The following is a 15,934-nucleotide window of genomic DNA, read 5'->3' on the forward strand; positions in this document are numbered from 1 at the left end:
GGTCTTGATTCGGTCACTTAAAGTCTTGGTTTTGGTCTTTTCTTGGTCTCGGTTAAGGTGGTCTTGACTACAACACTACTCATGTCGTCTGTATTTTTCCTTTCTCTCTCAATTGGCAAAATTGAATCTGTTTCTGCAGCCCTCTTAACCAATAGTAAACAGGCTAACTATTATATCCGCATAATTATTTCTCTGGTGTCGGAATTTCTCGTAATGTTGTTGAATTCTTAAAAAAAACAACACATAATTTCGGGTTAAAATGTGTTGTAACGTGCGTTACTGAGAATTGTAATGTATGTATATTACCAACATTTAATTAGTAATGTGTTATATTACTGCGTTACAGCAAAAATTAATACATTTTTGTAACTCTGTTACTTTTGTAACGTGTTACACCAAACACTGAACACTACACTATTTCCAGAACTCCTCAGCACCAATACAACTTGCACTGAATAGCCACTGATAGATGTGTCTTCCTTGTCTTATTCTGTTCATACAGCAAACACTAAATAGTTCTTTACCAAATCTATAAGGTTTGACAAATTGCAGTTAACCTTTTCTCTTCTTATTCCACAGGTTCTGCCGAAGTTATCTCTGTCCATTGTATCTGAGGTTGATAACCTCTTGGGAAACAAGCCCTATAGTAAAAAGGACTTCAGATCCTAGGAGCATTAGAGCTGAGCTGTCGTGCTATCCTGCAGCCAGCCAATGAGAGACAGCAACCATATTAGCAATATGTAAAAAGGTGAAGCAACAAGCCAAAAGAAAAAATGCTGCTTTGCATTTCACCAAGTCAATGCACTGTCAATCTACTTTAAACATTTGCACTTATTGCCACTTAATAATTGGTAAGTTGTATAATATGCAGTACTTGTTTTAGTAGTTTGTGTGTTTCCACGACCAGCAGAGCCACTTAAGCTCTAAAGAAAATAACTGATGGTTCAGAAAGTAAGGCAGGCTTCATCACTATCTGCCTACTGCTGCCTCAGCAGCACATTAAACACATGTTGCACAAGACCTGAAAACCTACAAAGCATTAGGGTGTGATGGATGAGCCCTTTCAATGTAATAACTACATCTATAATAATTTTATATTTAAACCTTTTATGCTCTTAACCTTTTTCTTTTATGTTTTTGACACTCTGCTCACTATCTCCAATTGCAGACTGCGGTTTCCAATGCATGTTGGCAATTAAACCTGATACAACCCAAAAATATACTACTTAAAAGAATTTGCCCATTTGAAACTAATGCACCAGCACTGGTAAAACAGTGGTTTAGCTGATTTTAAGGTACCTGCATGTTTGCAGGACATCTGATGGATAAACAACACATGCTGACTTATTAATCGTTACAGCACCAAAACTGAACAACTATTTGTTAGCATGTTGAAAAGTTGTCCAGACACGTTTTGTAAAATGTCACTATTACAACATTTCATTGTTTGTCCTCGTGGTAACCACTTGCGTGAGATCCTTTTCCTGTAAATACTACAGATACTTAAACATTTGTCATTGCGCAACAATAAAAACTATTGATTTTAATGACGTGTTAAATTATAAATATTGTTTTTATTATATGTTAGTACACCATTATATTTATTTACATTAATGTATTTCAATGTCATGTGCATAAAAATAAAGAAAATATTCTGTCTTTTAACCGTAAAATGACTTATTCTTCCTTTGTGCCCACTTGATTATTGCAATGGGATTCTCTCCCTTTTGAACTTTGAACCATTTCACTACCTGATTTTACCCTTACCTGATACGCTTGCTCTTGCGCTTGACTCAGAGCGCGGATCTCGAAAACACTATTTTAGAGACCCCCCAACATTTCCCAAATCATGTTTTCGGGGGGTCTCGTGTCAGTTTCAGGGGGTCTCGGATCCCCCGAGTCCCCCCGTAGTTCGGACACTGGCTAAGAGACATTTCAGATTTGAGAAAAATACAAGTTTGTATTGTTAAAATTGTTAGAAGGAAAAAAACAACAACAATATACACTATAAAGACAAAAGTATTGGATCATCTACACATTACACCTACAGGAGCTTTCGTGACATCCCATTCCAAATTCTTAGGCATTAATACGAAGTTTTTTTTTTAAAAATGTATGTTTGGTAGCTTCACATAACTCTCATAATGACACATCAGAAATCGGAACAGCCCCCCTGATCTGGCCTTATGTCTGGTATGATTGCACATTGGTCACTGATACTCAGGGAGACATCAGGAATAAAACAGCCTAATCTTCGATCAGTTCACCCGGCTTCATGTTTTGTTTCTATTCATTTTGAGCTTCAGCCCCCAGGCTTTAACACTTACTGCTCAGCTCTAAGCAACATGTAGCATGGCCTGATGCTGAAGAGAGCAGGCTCATCATACGTGATGTGTGACGGCTTGGTACACAGGTTTAACCTCTCACTTATGTGCAAAGCTTAGAGAATTGATACACAACATTGTTCCTGTACACTCCAAGACAAAAACAATGCCTCATTTCCATCTGTAGACTATAACGTTTGAACTGGAGGGCACATGGAGCCTGCAGCAGATCAGTCTGATACTGAAGGAGGACTCATGTCTACAGGGGACAGAGCAGGGCCTCAGGAAGTTTGGATTGTTGTATGCACTACAACTGCAGTAATTGGTGATAAAATGTACTTGCTACTGAAAATGTACTTTGCACAAAGTATTTTTTGCACTAAAGCACTACATGCACTACCGTCAAACTGTGTTGATTGTGTCGAACATATGTATATATTACTTAGTTTTTTTTGTATACCCCTTTTTACCCCCCCTTTTTTTCTATGCTCTTATGTTTGTATGTTATATGTTCTTGTTTATATTTGCACTGTGGGACTGCCAGAAACGGCATTTCAATTTTCTGTATGTATAACACATGTGGAAACTTTGACAATAAAGTGGACTTTGACTGACTTTGAAATTATTGTCAGACACCCTCCAACAATGCAATGACAAATGTATGGAATAAAAATCATGCATTCAAAATAAGAATCCAAAATATAAGAGTAAAACACGAAATGGTGCTGACAAATAAACACATGAATTTCCCCCAATATGAAACTAAACGTTCCTCAATGCATCCACAGCTCCTCATTTCAGTATCAACAGAGAGTGAAGAGTCAAATCAACTATTTTTATGACAACATAACAGTCTCTGGTAAATATATATTACATTTTTGGTTGATTGGACTCTTTGGTTTCAAAATGACAGAAAAGTATAAACATACCTTTTGCATTTTGAAATTCCTAATCCATTTTCACCTCTGAATCGTGTGTTAAAGTGTTAACATTAAAAAGAAGGTAAAAGGTATTTATATAATCTATGAACACCTAGTCCAAATTTGGTGACCTTCTAGTGTGCTTTGTAGGTGTATCTCGAAAACTAAAGCCCTTTTGGGGGTTTGTTCTTCAACTATTTATAATCCTGTAAATTATAAATTGCAAAAGGGACAGTTTTCCACCAAAAGATTATGGTTGTGTCATGTGACATAAAAATAATAATGCCTGGGACTTCAACAAAACCCATCCATTTCATTTATTAAACGGACCTATTTGTCTGTTTTCTGAAGAAATGCAAAATTGAAGTAAGAAAAATGGACACCCAATAAAGTTAATTACAAAATATCAGCACTGCGAGTTTCTATGACATTTTTTAAACATAACAGGTTATATGCAATTTTACGAAGGAGAGCTGTATTTAACAGAACATTCACTCAACAGAACATACACCAACCTATATAATAGATATTAACTTGCAACCTCGACATGAAATTCCACTGGAGTAAAAAGATTAAACGTAGACCGACTATAATCCCCATTAATAGAAGCCTGTAAACAGGACGTGATTTAATATGAACCCAGCACAGATAAGAGAGGGCATTTTTAGCAGGAAGAAAATATTTGGCATGTCGACTATTGGGCACTGATAGAAAGAAAGATCTCAAATATAAGCATTAGAGACTGGCATTGGAATTAACAGCTGTTACTTAAATGACATTTAAGCCTGTAATAGATAAGTTACAATTCAGCATTTTCTAAATATTTTATATTTTATGATTAATATTAATCACGTCCAAACAAAGTTAGTTTTTGCCTTAAGTAATAACCTGTCCTGCTTCACCAGCAATGACATTACATTTCCAATTTGGAGAATTTTAAATTGCATGACTCACGATTGCCATACTGTACGTCACTGAGTCCTCTGTGCTGTTCCTCTAGTCAGTGTGAAGGTAGGCTGACACTCAGGCAGCTGTGTGTCTGACTATGATGCAGGAGAAGGGAAAATCCATCCCATCATAGAGATATAGACATTGTTATTACTTCACCGACTCTCTGGCAATAAGGTTGAAGGACGCTTTAAGGCAAAGTTGCACTTCCAACACAAAACCGGAAGTACAAAGTGCAGGTTGGCTGTGCACCTGCAATGAACAAAAAGCCTAGAGTACGAACCTCTTTCTAATCCACAAAGTACAACAGAAAGATGAAAGGGAAAAACATTACAGGTGCACAATTGTATTTGGTGTGAAGACTGGCCCCTCATATCACTCAGCTGTATTCAGTCTCACTGTCAGGCCAAATAAACAGTTTTCTCATAAACTGTTGATGAAAAGATTTGCTCTGCACTTGCACAGCCAGCTTGCTCCTAGATGTGTGGATGATGTTGATAAGGCCCACGGCAACACTCTGGGCAGGATCTAATACGGGAAGCTTTGAAGCTGGGCTCAACCCATCAATGCTGATAAAGCTAGTGAATACCTTGGTGTATAGGATGAATTCATCAGCAGACCTAAAAGGTGTTCCCCAATAAAGTGCAACTCTCTGTATTGTACCACTTTTTAATATCTTAGTTGTCTTTCATAGACACCCAATAAACCTAATGTCTTAAACCATGGAGAACAAAATGAAATAAAAATATATTCAAATGTTGGTTGATTTGCATTTCAGACAATAATGTTAAAGTTGTTTTGTTCCACTACCAGCACATGATCAGCACTCAAAATTGGAGAGGCGTATGCTGTCTGACCGTTTTAAAGCCATAAGTATCCAGTTTCTTTTGGGAAGCGGTGTGGATGAGGAGGACATAACGCAGAAACCTCCTCCTCCAACAGCCTGCAGACCAGCAACTGGTCCAGGAAGTGATGCACCTGCTCATACCGCTTTTTCAGTGTGTTATTTACTGTTTAAATATTTAAAAAATGTTCACTGTTATATGAGTAAACACGTAGACGACAAGTAGGTGTGGTGCAGGCTGAAAATGAAACTGGCACCAATTTGCAAATCCCCAAAAATGTCGAACACACTGAATTACTACATTTTTCATTGGATAGGATTCAGAAAATTAAAATGTTCCACAAAGTTTCAATATCGGTTGACTGAACAATCAAAATTTCACATTAGGTCAGAATCACAACCGCTGGTAACAAGTTAAGTTGTTTATGAAAGAATCTGAAAGACACAAGGATGTAGACAGTGACACCAAATCGGAGCCAAAGCTCTTAAGGGTTTATCTTTACACACAAGTGTTAAGTCCTGGGAAAGTAAAGGAAAATCTAAATGTAAGTCATAATGTGCCTTTCGATAACATACAGAACACTCTTCCCTTGGGGTTAACCCAACCAATCTGTTAAGTACCTGAAACGGCTGGACAGCAGATCGACCAGTTTGACCCTAAAGTAAACTCCCACCGAGTCATTTACATCAACACTGGATTTTTAAACAGGTTGTCACGAGTATTATCAGGTAACAAATACATTTCAATGAGCTAAGGTTCAAGGGAAAAAATGAGTTAAATTCAATGCACGCATGAATGAGTATTCTCCTCAAATAAAATGAAAAATGTAACATTCAAAATAATGTCAAACTGTATGCACCTAGTTCAGCTAACAGTTCTCAATCACCTCGCATGCTACGCTCGGGAGTGCCAAGTTGATATCCTATGACCTAAGCTTTCAAGGAATTGAATGGGAGGCTAGAAGTCCTTTAGTTCCTTTCAGGCACCTCAAACGATACAAACACATTTCACGCAGCTCCCTGTGGGGGGGGCCACAGCAGTGTTCTGCCGCACCCTTCCACCTAGAGAGTGTGCCTAAGATACAGAATCTTTGCTAGCTCCAGCTGGGCTAACTCCAGTTGTCACCAAATTACGAAGTAGTTTGCGCCGACCAGCCTGGTAGTCTTCTTCATCAACATTGACCAATAGTTTTATAGCTTCGTGGCCAACAGCCTGTTTTAAGGAATCTGTGATGAAGACCCCTTTAAGGGCCTCTAGCAATGATCCGTTGATGTAGTCCCTCCAGAAGGCATCCAAATAGGTGAGCTCAGAGAACTTGATGTCACATATGATGGAACCCAAGTCTCGGGATTTGAGGATAGTGTTTGCCTGGTTGAAACGCTCAAATTGGCGCTCCACTGCCTCTTGCTTGTTGGAGAAGACGTTGCCCTGAAGTGCAGACTCATGCTGGCAATATTCAGCACGAACCCGAAGGCGGATATCTGAAGGAGGAGAGCACAAGGTAAAAGTCAAACAGCAAACAAATAACACCCAAACATTTTTTTGATAACACCAGTCATTGCTGAGCATGGACAGGTACCGAAACGCGGTATTAAACAGGCCCTGGGGTCAAATTTAGAAATGCCATGGTATTGGTGAATTCTGACATTATCCATATTGTTATCGGTACTGGAAAAGTCAAAATATATATAAAATAGATTTTATATTTATTATGAAACATTATCTTGCACACTTTACCCAACCAACTCTGTTCCTAATTTGCAATCTTTCTCTCGCTATAGTAGCGACAGTAAAAGTAGAAAAGTATTCTCATCAAAATGTACTTATGTAAGTAGTCATTGTTTGATTGGTCCATTTCAGAATAATATCTCTGATATGTTTTATAATTATTGATCATCAAAGTGTTCTCAGAGCTGGTAAAGGTGCAGCTAGTTTGAATGGCTTTGTATACTGCAGGGCAGCTGCTGGATTTACTCCAGGTGAACTGAAGTCTGATTTAAAGGTCCCCTATTATGCAAAATGCACCTTTTGATGTCTTTTATACATAAATATGTGCAAATATGTGTCCCCAGTGTGAAGGTGAGTGTCAGAAAATACAACCCTCTCTCTTTTTCTCCTTACCCACATCTCTAAGAACGGGGGTACAAACGAACTGATCCAGATTTGCTTCAGTTATGATGTCATAACGGACATGTGGGCTGGCTTTACATTGAACTCCTGGCAACAACCCGCCCACTGACACGTCCCCACCTACAGTCCCCTATATACAGTCGCGAGCTGAATCCCCTCCACAGCTCCTCTGTGTGTGTGTGTGTGTGTGTGTGTGTGTGTGTGTGTGTGTGTGTGTGTGTGTGTGTGTGTGTGTGTGTGTGTGTGTGTTCAGCAGGATGTCTGCAGGAGGGACTTAGAGTTGTTGTATATATAATACATATAATGTCTCTGTTCTAGTGGTAAACACTGAGAAGAGTTTCAGAAATAATGCTGGATGTGGTTTGGAACATAATATGGTGTTTAATCACGGCAGCGTTTAGCTGAGTTTCCCCCGGTAGAAAACTCTCTTCAGAGGAGAGATCATGACGCTCCAAAGGGGCGTGGCCAGCAGCAGCTAGTTCATTTAAAGGTCTGAAATAGAGGGGGATGAGGCATGCTACAATGGGTGATGTTTGGTATTTTGAGCAAAACACTTCAGACATGTTTTGTAGAGATATGGCCCTACAATATATTGTTCAAATATAGCATAATAGGAGACCTTTAAAGGTTGATTATATTTCACATCATTAATCCAAATCTGTAAAGTAACTAAAGGTATTAAATAAATGTAATGGAGTAAAAGTACACCATTTACCTTTAGAGCAGTAATGGCAAAAGTAGCAAATTTTGAAATACTTAAGTAAAGTACAAGCACCTAAAAATTATACTTGAGTAAATGTACTTAGTTATTTTAGACCTCTGCAGACGTGCTAGCAGCCCAGAATCCACACTATACATTAAATTATAAATGTTAATTCTATTTCCAAATTGGTTCTCGTCCAACAAAGAGACGATGGTGGTGTTTTTAGACTCGGCTCAGATAGCCTGCTAATTTCACCATGCTTTGCGGTGGCCACCACAAGGTCTAAACCATCGTCCCCCGGATTCCCCGTCACTGGGAAACAGAGCATCCTGTTGGTCGCTCTCCTCACTGGTAAACCATGGCAACATGTAGGGAGGTGAAGTGACTACAGGGTGCATCTGCTGGATTCATATTGTGTAAATATTTGTTTGATAAACCATTACTTTATGAAACTCAATATTAGTAAACACACAAACAGGTTACTAGCTTAATGATCATCAATACCAGCTTTTTTTAACCAACGAAATTACACAACTGCACTTGTTTTGTGACATGACAGAAGCTTCTTCCAAACTAAATTCCAATGTTTGTGAATACACAATACATAATGACATAAATATATATATATATATATATACACACACATATAGCCCCAGAAAAAATTAAGAGACCACCTCAGCATTATCAGTTTCTCTTGTTTTATTTTTTATAGCTATGTCTTTGAGTTAAAAAAAAAATGTTTGTTCCTATTGTATTCTCTAAACTACTGGCAACCTTTCTCTGTGTGGAATTCAACAGACACTGGAATGGCTGACATATATGTAGAGATACAGATTTAAGAAACATTTGAGTGGTGTCTTAATTTTACACACACACACACACACACACACACACACACACACACACACACACACACACACACACACACACACACACACACACACACACACACACACACACACACACACACACACACACACACACACACACACACACACACACACACACACACACACACACAAAAATTTAGTTAGTTTAACCACTTACAAAGAACTGAACAGTCTGTCATTGTTATGATAGGTTTATTTTAACAGTGAGAGACAGAATATCAAAAAGAAAATCCACAAATGTAGATTTAAAAAGATATAAACTGATTTGCGTTTCATTGGGGGAAATAAGTATTTGATCAAGAAAGTACTCCTGATGTCAACACGTTACCTGGATAAAAGACACCTGTCCACAGTCAATAAATCAGATTACAATCTCTCCACCGAGGGCCAGACCCGAGACAGGTCTTGTGATCATGGTGGAACTAATGTCTAAGGACATCAGGGACAAGATTGTAGACCAGCACAAGGCTGGAATAGAAGACAAGACCACCAGCAAGCAGCTTGGTGAGAAAGAGACAACTGGTTTGATTATTAGAAAATAGAAGCAGCACAAAATGACCATCAATTGCCCTCATTCTGGGGCTCCACGATCAATGATCATGAGAAAGGTGAGGGGTCAGCCAATAGCTACACAGGAGGGACTTGTTAATGACCTGAAGGCAGCTGGGACCCCAGTCACCAAGAAAACTACCTGTTACATGCTGCGCCGTAATGGATTAAAATCCTGCAGCATCCTTGCTCAAGAAGGCACATGTACAGGCCGTCTGAAGTCTGCCAGTGACCCTCTGAATGATTCAGAGAAGGCTTATCAGAAGGTTTTGTGGTCAGATGAGACCAAAATCAAGATCTTAGGCATCAACTCCACATGTCGTGTTTGGAGGAAGAGAAATGCTGACTAGTACCTGAAGATCACCATCCCCAGCGTCACGCATGGAGGTGGAAACATTATGCTTTGGTGGGGTTTCTCTGCTAAGGGGAAAGGGCAGTTCACTGCATCGAGGGGATGATAGAGGGGGCCATGTATCGTACAATATTGCCTTCTCCTAAGGCATATTTTGCAAGGGGATCAAATACTTATTTCCCTCAATTAAATGTATATTAATGTATATCTTTTGTGTTAATGTACATTTCTGGATTTTTTCTTATATTCTGTCTGTTAAATTGACTAAATTGGCAGGGGATCAAATACTTTTTTCCTCCGCTGTATATGGTAAAATAAGTATTGAACACATCACAATGTTTCTCAGTAAATATATTTTTAAAGGTGCTATTGACATGACATTTTCATCAGATGTCGGTAACAACCCATGCAATCCACACATGCAAAGAAATCAAACCATAGATGTCCATAAATTAAGTTATGTGTATTAAAATGGAATGACACAGGGAAAAAGTATTGAACACGCTTACTGAAATTTATTTAATACTTCGTACAAAAGCCTTTGTTGGTAATGACAGCTCCTGTATGGAGAAGCTAGTCACATGCATTGCTCAGGTGGTCACCTGGCCGTGGCTGGTTTATGGTGAAATGATGTTCTTTCCACTTCCGGATTAAGGCCCCAACAGTGCTGGAACATTCAGAAGTTTAGAAATCCTTCTGTAATGCCATCCGTATGTTTTGCAACAATAAGGTTGCGAAGGTCTTGAAAGAGCTTTTTGTTTTTACCCATCATGAGATCTTTCTTGTGTGACACCTTGGTAATGAGAGACGGTTTTACAGGCCATCAGTTGGAACTGAACCAGCTGATATTAATATTAATTTGCACTGAGGATTGCTTTCTAATTACTGATAGATTTCAGCTGGTGTCTTGGCTTTCCATGCCTTTTTGCACCTCCCTTTCTTCATGTGTTCAATACTTTTTCCCTGTGTCATTCTATTTTAATACACATAACTTAATTTATGGACATCTATGGTTTAATTTCTTTGCATGTGTGGATTGCACGGGTTGTTACCGACATCTGATGACAATGTCATGTCAATAGCACCTTTAGAAATATATTTACTGAGAAAAATGCTGACGTGTTCAATGCTTATTTTACCCACTGTATATACACACACATATGTGTATATACACACACATGTGTATATACACACACATATGTGTATATACACACACATGTGTGTGTGTGTGTGTGTGTGTGTGTGTGTGTGTGTGTGTAATATATATATATATATATATATATATACATACATACATATGTGTGTGTGTGTGTGTGTGTGTGTGTGTGTGTATATATATATGTATATATACACACACACACACACACACACACACACATATGTATGTATATATATATATATATATATACATATATACATATATATATACATATACACATATATACACATATATATATATACACATATATACACATATATATATATACACATATATACATATATATATATACACATATATACATATATATACATACATATATACACATATATATATATATGTATATATATAGGCCTTCTCTATGTTGAGTTTCCTTTTACCACATGTTTGCTTCTCTCGGCAGTCAGCTGAGGAATGACTTCTCCTCCGTTTGCGGTTTGGTACAGGAGGAGCTGGCTTTGTTTGGGGGGGGCCAACATGGGGTCCTGACGAGGAACAGCAAATGACTGGTTGAGGACCTAGAAAGTGACACAGGCTAAGTGTTTATCAAGCTTCTGTATCACAGTTACTTATAAGAATGTACCATTGGCCACACACACAATATGTTGGATTCACTTGGCTCAGCAGGGACCCACAGTACCACATAGGTGTGAAAATATATCACTGGAATGGATAAATAATGATCTGGTGTATCAGCTGTACCCTGATCAACTCTAGTCGAAATGTGTACTGAAAAAGAAAAAATCATAGTACACACACCTGTTCTTCTGTGAGGCGCAGTGTCCTTGCCCTGCACCACTCCTCTGGGTGAAATGTAGCGCACTGATGTCTCTTCCAGGTATTTGTCCACAGGGTCCGGGCACACTGATAAAACCAGATGATTTTAAACTGCAGTACTTATCACACAGAAACTAGAGACATTTTTGTGTTGCAACAATGACATAAGTAGTCCCTTCAGACAAGTACAACCCAACATTTGTATTAAGTAACTTATAGTTATATGTTATGCATAAGACAATGCTTTACCTGTAAGTAAGATTATATATATTAGTAAGTCACTTTATGAAACCAATAACAATAAAAAAAAAAAGGTGCCATATCCTCTAGAATTTCTACTTGTGCTATCTCCGATTGCTTTCCATCTACACTGCAAGCCACAGCAAAGCAGAGCAACAGGACCTGGCATGTCCCTGTGCACAAGTATCAAAAATCCTCCCAAAAACGTCTGGCCGACAGACGAAAGAAGAGCACTGAATATACAGTTCACTAAGGTAACTCAGGCAAAGGCTAAATACAAGCAACAAACACTTTTAAACTTAGACTAAAGATTCTTTTAAAAAGGAAAGGAGAAATGTACAATTGTTTCCCCCAATCTTTATTTTGGAGTTTAAAATACACCCTTAATTTCCACTGATATGTATTTCAACTGAAGTCTTATATAATAATATTAATAACGTTGCATTACTCACCAGACTGCCGTTTCCGGAGTGTGACATACGGTAAAAGGTCATGGCGTGTGATGATCCTTAGAAGCTGTAGAACGTGTCGAAAGTTGGTCTCATCACAGCGACCCTGGCGCTCAAGGGCCAGCAGGAAATCTTTTCCACTCCTGATGCCACCTCGCTCATACTCATCAATCACGTCAACAAACAGGAATGACAGTACCCTGACATCACGATGGGTAAGCTGTGCTCCAACTATGTCAAACATGCGGTGGAGTGAGTAGAGCCCATGGGAGTTGTCCACTGCTTCCTCAGGCCATGGCTCCAAGCTTCCATCTCTTCTGGAGAAGCTGGACTTGGTGCAGGAGGCCGAAACGTTTCTGCTGGCGACCTCCCCGCTGGCTGCTGCAACACCGGAGCAGCCCGCCCTGCCAGTCAGGGCTCTGTGATCCAGAGGCCTGGCGCTGGCACTGCTCTGACTTGAGTCTAGCGGATTGCCTTGAATGTGAGGCCGGGCCTGAATGTGATGCCGGGCCTGCTGAGCAGAGGAGTTGTGAGCAAGGTGGTGAGGAATGGCAGCACTGGGAACCTGTGGCTGCTGTGATGTCATCTCAGGGCCCAACGATGATAAGGGATGTTGGAATCCCAGCAGCCCCTGCTGTCTTTGAATGCTTCAGTTGATGAGCTGTACAGAGGGGAGGTGGAGGGGAGAGGGGAGGGGCAATTTTATCATGAGTGGCCATCATCATTTATCAATCACAGTATTCAGCTGCAAACACATACCAGGTTTCCCAAGGCTCAATACAGTGCATTAGTGCATTCTTTCATAAAATAAAGACTCAGAGAAATGGAACACAGGGTTGGGGACAGGGTCCTGGTATTGTGCAGCAGGGTTTTCCTTGCAAAGTTAACTTCACACTGACCTTTACTAGGATAGAAAATCGAAATAAATCCAATTCTAGGTTCTAACAGTACAGTATTTTCTAAATGAAATATTTAACTGTTTAATTAATCTCTTTTGGGTCTTTTTTTTTTTTTAAAGGAAGAAGAACCTCCGTTTCAGAGAGCTGGTGAAGGCTAGCGCACTCCCACAATGCCATGGTGTGTAGGTAAACTCAAAGGAGCCATCATTTAATGTGCTTTTTTTTTAATATACTACATTTAAAATAGTCAAAAACGTATTCAGGGAGAAGGGCTGTGACGTCCCTGTCATAAAAACTGCACTTCACCTTTTGAGTTTTTGACAGTTTGGTTGAGGGGATACTGAAGGAACAATTAACACAAACATTTGAGTACAATGAATGACAATAGCTGTTTTAACTAACATTTCCATTATGTCAGCTAAAGCTAAATTAGCGAGTTAAACGTTGTGTCATGTGCAACGCCTCTGCCAATGCAAAAACTCATAGGATAAATGGTTGTACGTTAGACCAAACAAAACGCATCGAAGAACCAATTAGCTTTTCAGTAGGACAAATAAGCTAGAAACGAGCTGCGCCCAGAGCGGAAGTTAGCAAACAAGCTAACGATGTTTTTTGTTTTTTGTTAAACAAATGCAAGATGTCAACTTCGTGTGGACGCGACAAAACCAGACGGGGAACTACCGCTCATTGGTGTTGTGCTTTTTGCGACAAACGTTAAATAACTTGTCGTTAAATGACTTTGCTATATGTTAGCATGTATCCCCCGATTGTGGCTCTGGGTTTGTTGTGACTGCTCATGGCTAGCCTTAGTTGTTCACATTGGCCGTCAGCGCGCAACACATCTCAGACTAACTTGTCTAAAGCAGTGTGTAAAGTGAAGTTAAAACTGAAAACAATATCATTATTCAACAACAAATGTCCATTACCTCCTGTTTTGTGGATACTGTTGACGAGCCCGACAATCTCACAGTTCGGTAGGTAGCTAAGGCGAAGTTAGCTTGCCAGTGTTCATAGCAGAGCTTCAGAGCGCACACAGCACGGTTCCGTTTCACAGTTTTGATAAACTACACGGTAAATGTTGGATATATGTGTCCAGTCTGTTTGTGTGCGGCAGGGCTTTTTTTAGGCCGGACATAAGAGTTCGTTAACTCTTTCTTGTCCTCAGACAGATATAATGGAAAAATAAGCAGACAATGTTCTTCAGCTAAAATGAAAGAACTTCCAGTTCACATCGCCCTTCTTCTTCGTTTGCTTTTATGGTGGGCTACAAACCAAGGTTTAAACTTGCATGCCGCCACCTACTGTACCGGAGTGTGTATCGTCAAGACTGAAATACCAGTTCTTTAAATCAGTATAGCTTACAGTAAGTCCAATGTTTTGTCTCTGGTGTTGCAATTTCCATAGTTTTTTGTTGGCTGTGTTTTTGAGGGAGAGGCATGATTGAAATCCCCAGAGATAAGGATAAGGACATTTGGTTGCTGTATTTGCCTTCTGCTCACAGTAGCGCTATGACGTCACAAGCCTGCAGCTATCGCGATAACTGCGCGTATATTCGGGAATCCCGCCTTAATTTGATAGTGTTTTGTTTTTAATTATTTATCAGCGAGTTGAAAATAAGTGATAATACATCTGAACAACAAAACAGAACACATAGAACTTTCTTCATCCATATACTTTTTAAAATGTATTTATTTACATTCAGGATGACAATGTTTGGGTTTAACAACCTACAAGTTATTTGAACTATTCCTGAAAACATTAAGCCTTGTCAGTGTTCAAAAACACCATGAACATATCCTGGATTATTATATTAAGAATTCAAAATAAGGGCTACCAGTCAATAACTAAATTGAAACAGTCTTGTATAATTTTAAGTGTTTTGACATGACTTGACCACGTGATGACTTGCTTCGCTCATGTTGTGCTTCAAATGACCCTGACCGTTGCCAGGAAAACTATTACCTTTATATTGTATTGTTCGCAAGCCTTATACGGTCGGGAGACCGGAGGTTCCACACCCCTGCTCTAGATCCTCAGTGTTGCACTTGTATTGTAAGCCAAATTGAAACGCCAACTCTTTCTCACAAATGTGGGACTGCTAGGATTCAAGGCTTATATCTGTAATTAGGCTATAGGTGTCTATGTATCGCTACAATGCATGTGTTACCACTATGCTGCAGTATAACATCAGCTAACTCTCTCCTCTCTCCCCTCCTGTGAAGCAACGCTTTTATATTTGTTTCTTATCTCATTTAACCTGTTAACATTTTGTTATTGTTTTGTTATTTATACATATCTGACTCATCACATTTTTGTTTAACTGTCTACTTTGGATTGATTGCATACCTGTTTTTATTTTATTATGTTATCTTTGTATAATACAAAGTACTTGTACTACTGTATCATATTCTTTTGGATGGCATTATTATATGATCAGTATTTTACTTGTTTTATTTTCATTTGGGGCTATTTCTTAAACATTAATGGGCAGGCGCCATCCTATGATAAAGAGCTCATTATACCCTACTGTCCCACTAGGGCCTAGGCCCTAGGCCCTAGTGGGACAGTGGCCCTGCATTCTTGGAACGCAATACCCTAGTGACTAGGGTATTGCGTTCCAAGAATGCAGGGTTATTGGTTGTTCCTAGAGTCTCTAAAAGCACAACAGGAGCTTCCACTTTATGTTCGA

The 15,934-nt window shown here is 39.1% G+C and overlaps 2 protein-coding genes across 3 annotated transcripts in view; one reads left to right on the forward strand and one right to left on the reverse strand.

Moving 5' to 3' along the window:
* The window catches only part of LOC134864534 (voltage-gated potassium channel subunit beta-2-like), a 148,460-nt gene extending 146,141 nt beyond the window's left edge, over positions 1-2,319 (forward strand). For both annotated transcript variants that reach the window (XM_063883590.1, XM_063883599.1), the window contains one exon: positions 580-2,319. In XM_063883590.1, the coding sequence (XP_063739660.1) occupies positions 580-669 (90 nt within the window). In that variant the 3' untranslated portion in view covers positions 670-2,319. The remainder of the gene's footprint in view (positions 1-579) is intronic.
* A 1,218-nt stretch (positions 2,320-3,537) lies between these two features.
* On the reverse strand, positions 3,538-14,501 carry dedd (death effector domain containing). Its single transcript, XM_063883610.1, has 5 exons — positions 14,172-14,501; positions 12,350-13,007; positions 11,640-11,744; positions 11,261-11,398; positions 3,538-6,518 (listed from the first exon to the last, which is right to left on the reverse strand). Exons 2-5 carry the CDS (start codon positions 12,930-12,932, stop codon positions 6,112-6,114), a joined length of 1,233 nt encoding a protein of 410 aa, XP_063739680.1. The 5' UTR covers positions 12,933-13,007; positions 14,172-14,501; the 3' UTR covers positions 3,538-6,111.
* Positions 14,502-15,934: the final 1,433 nt, after the last annotated feature.

This window comes from Eleginops maclovinus, chromosome 1, assembly GCF_036324505.1.
Source record: "Eleginops maclovinus isolate JMC-PN-2008 ecotype Puerto Natales chromosome 1, JC_Emac_rtc_rv5, whole genome shotgun sequence".
Classification (NCBI taxonomy): domain Eukaryota; kingdom Metazoa; phylum Chordata; class Actinopteri; order Perciformes; family Eleginopidae; genus Eleginops; species Eleginops maclovinus.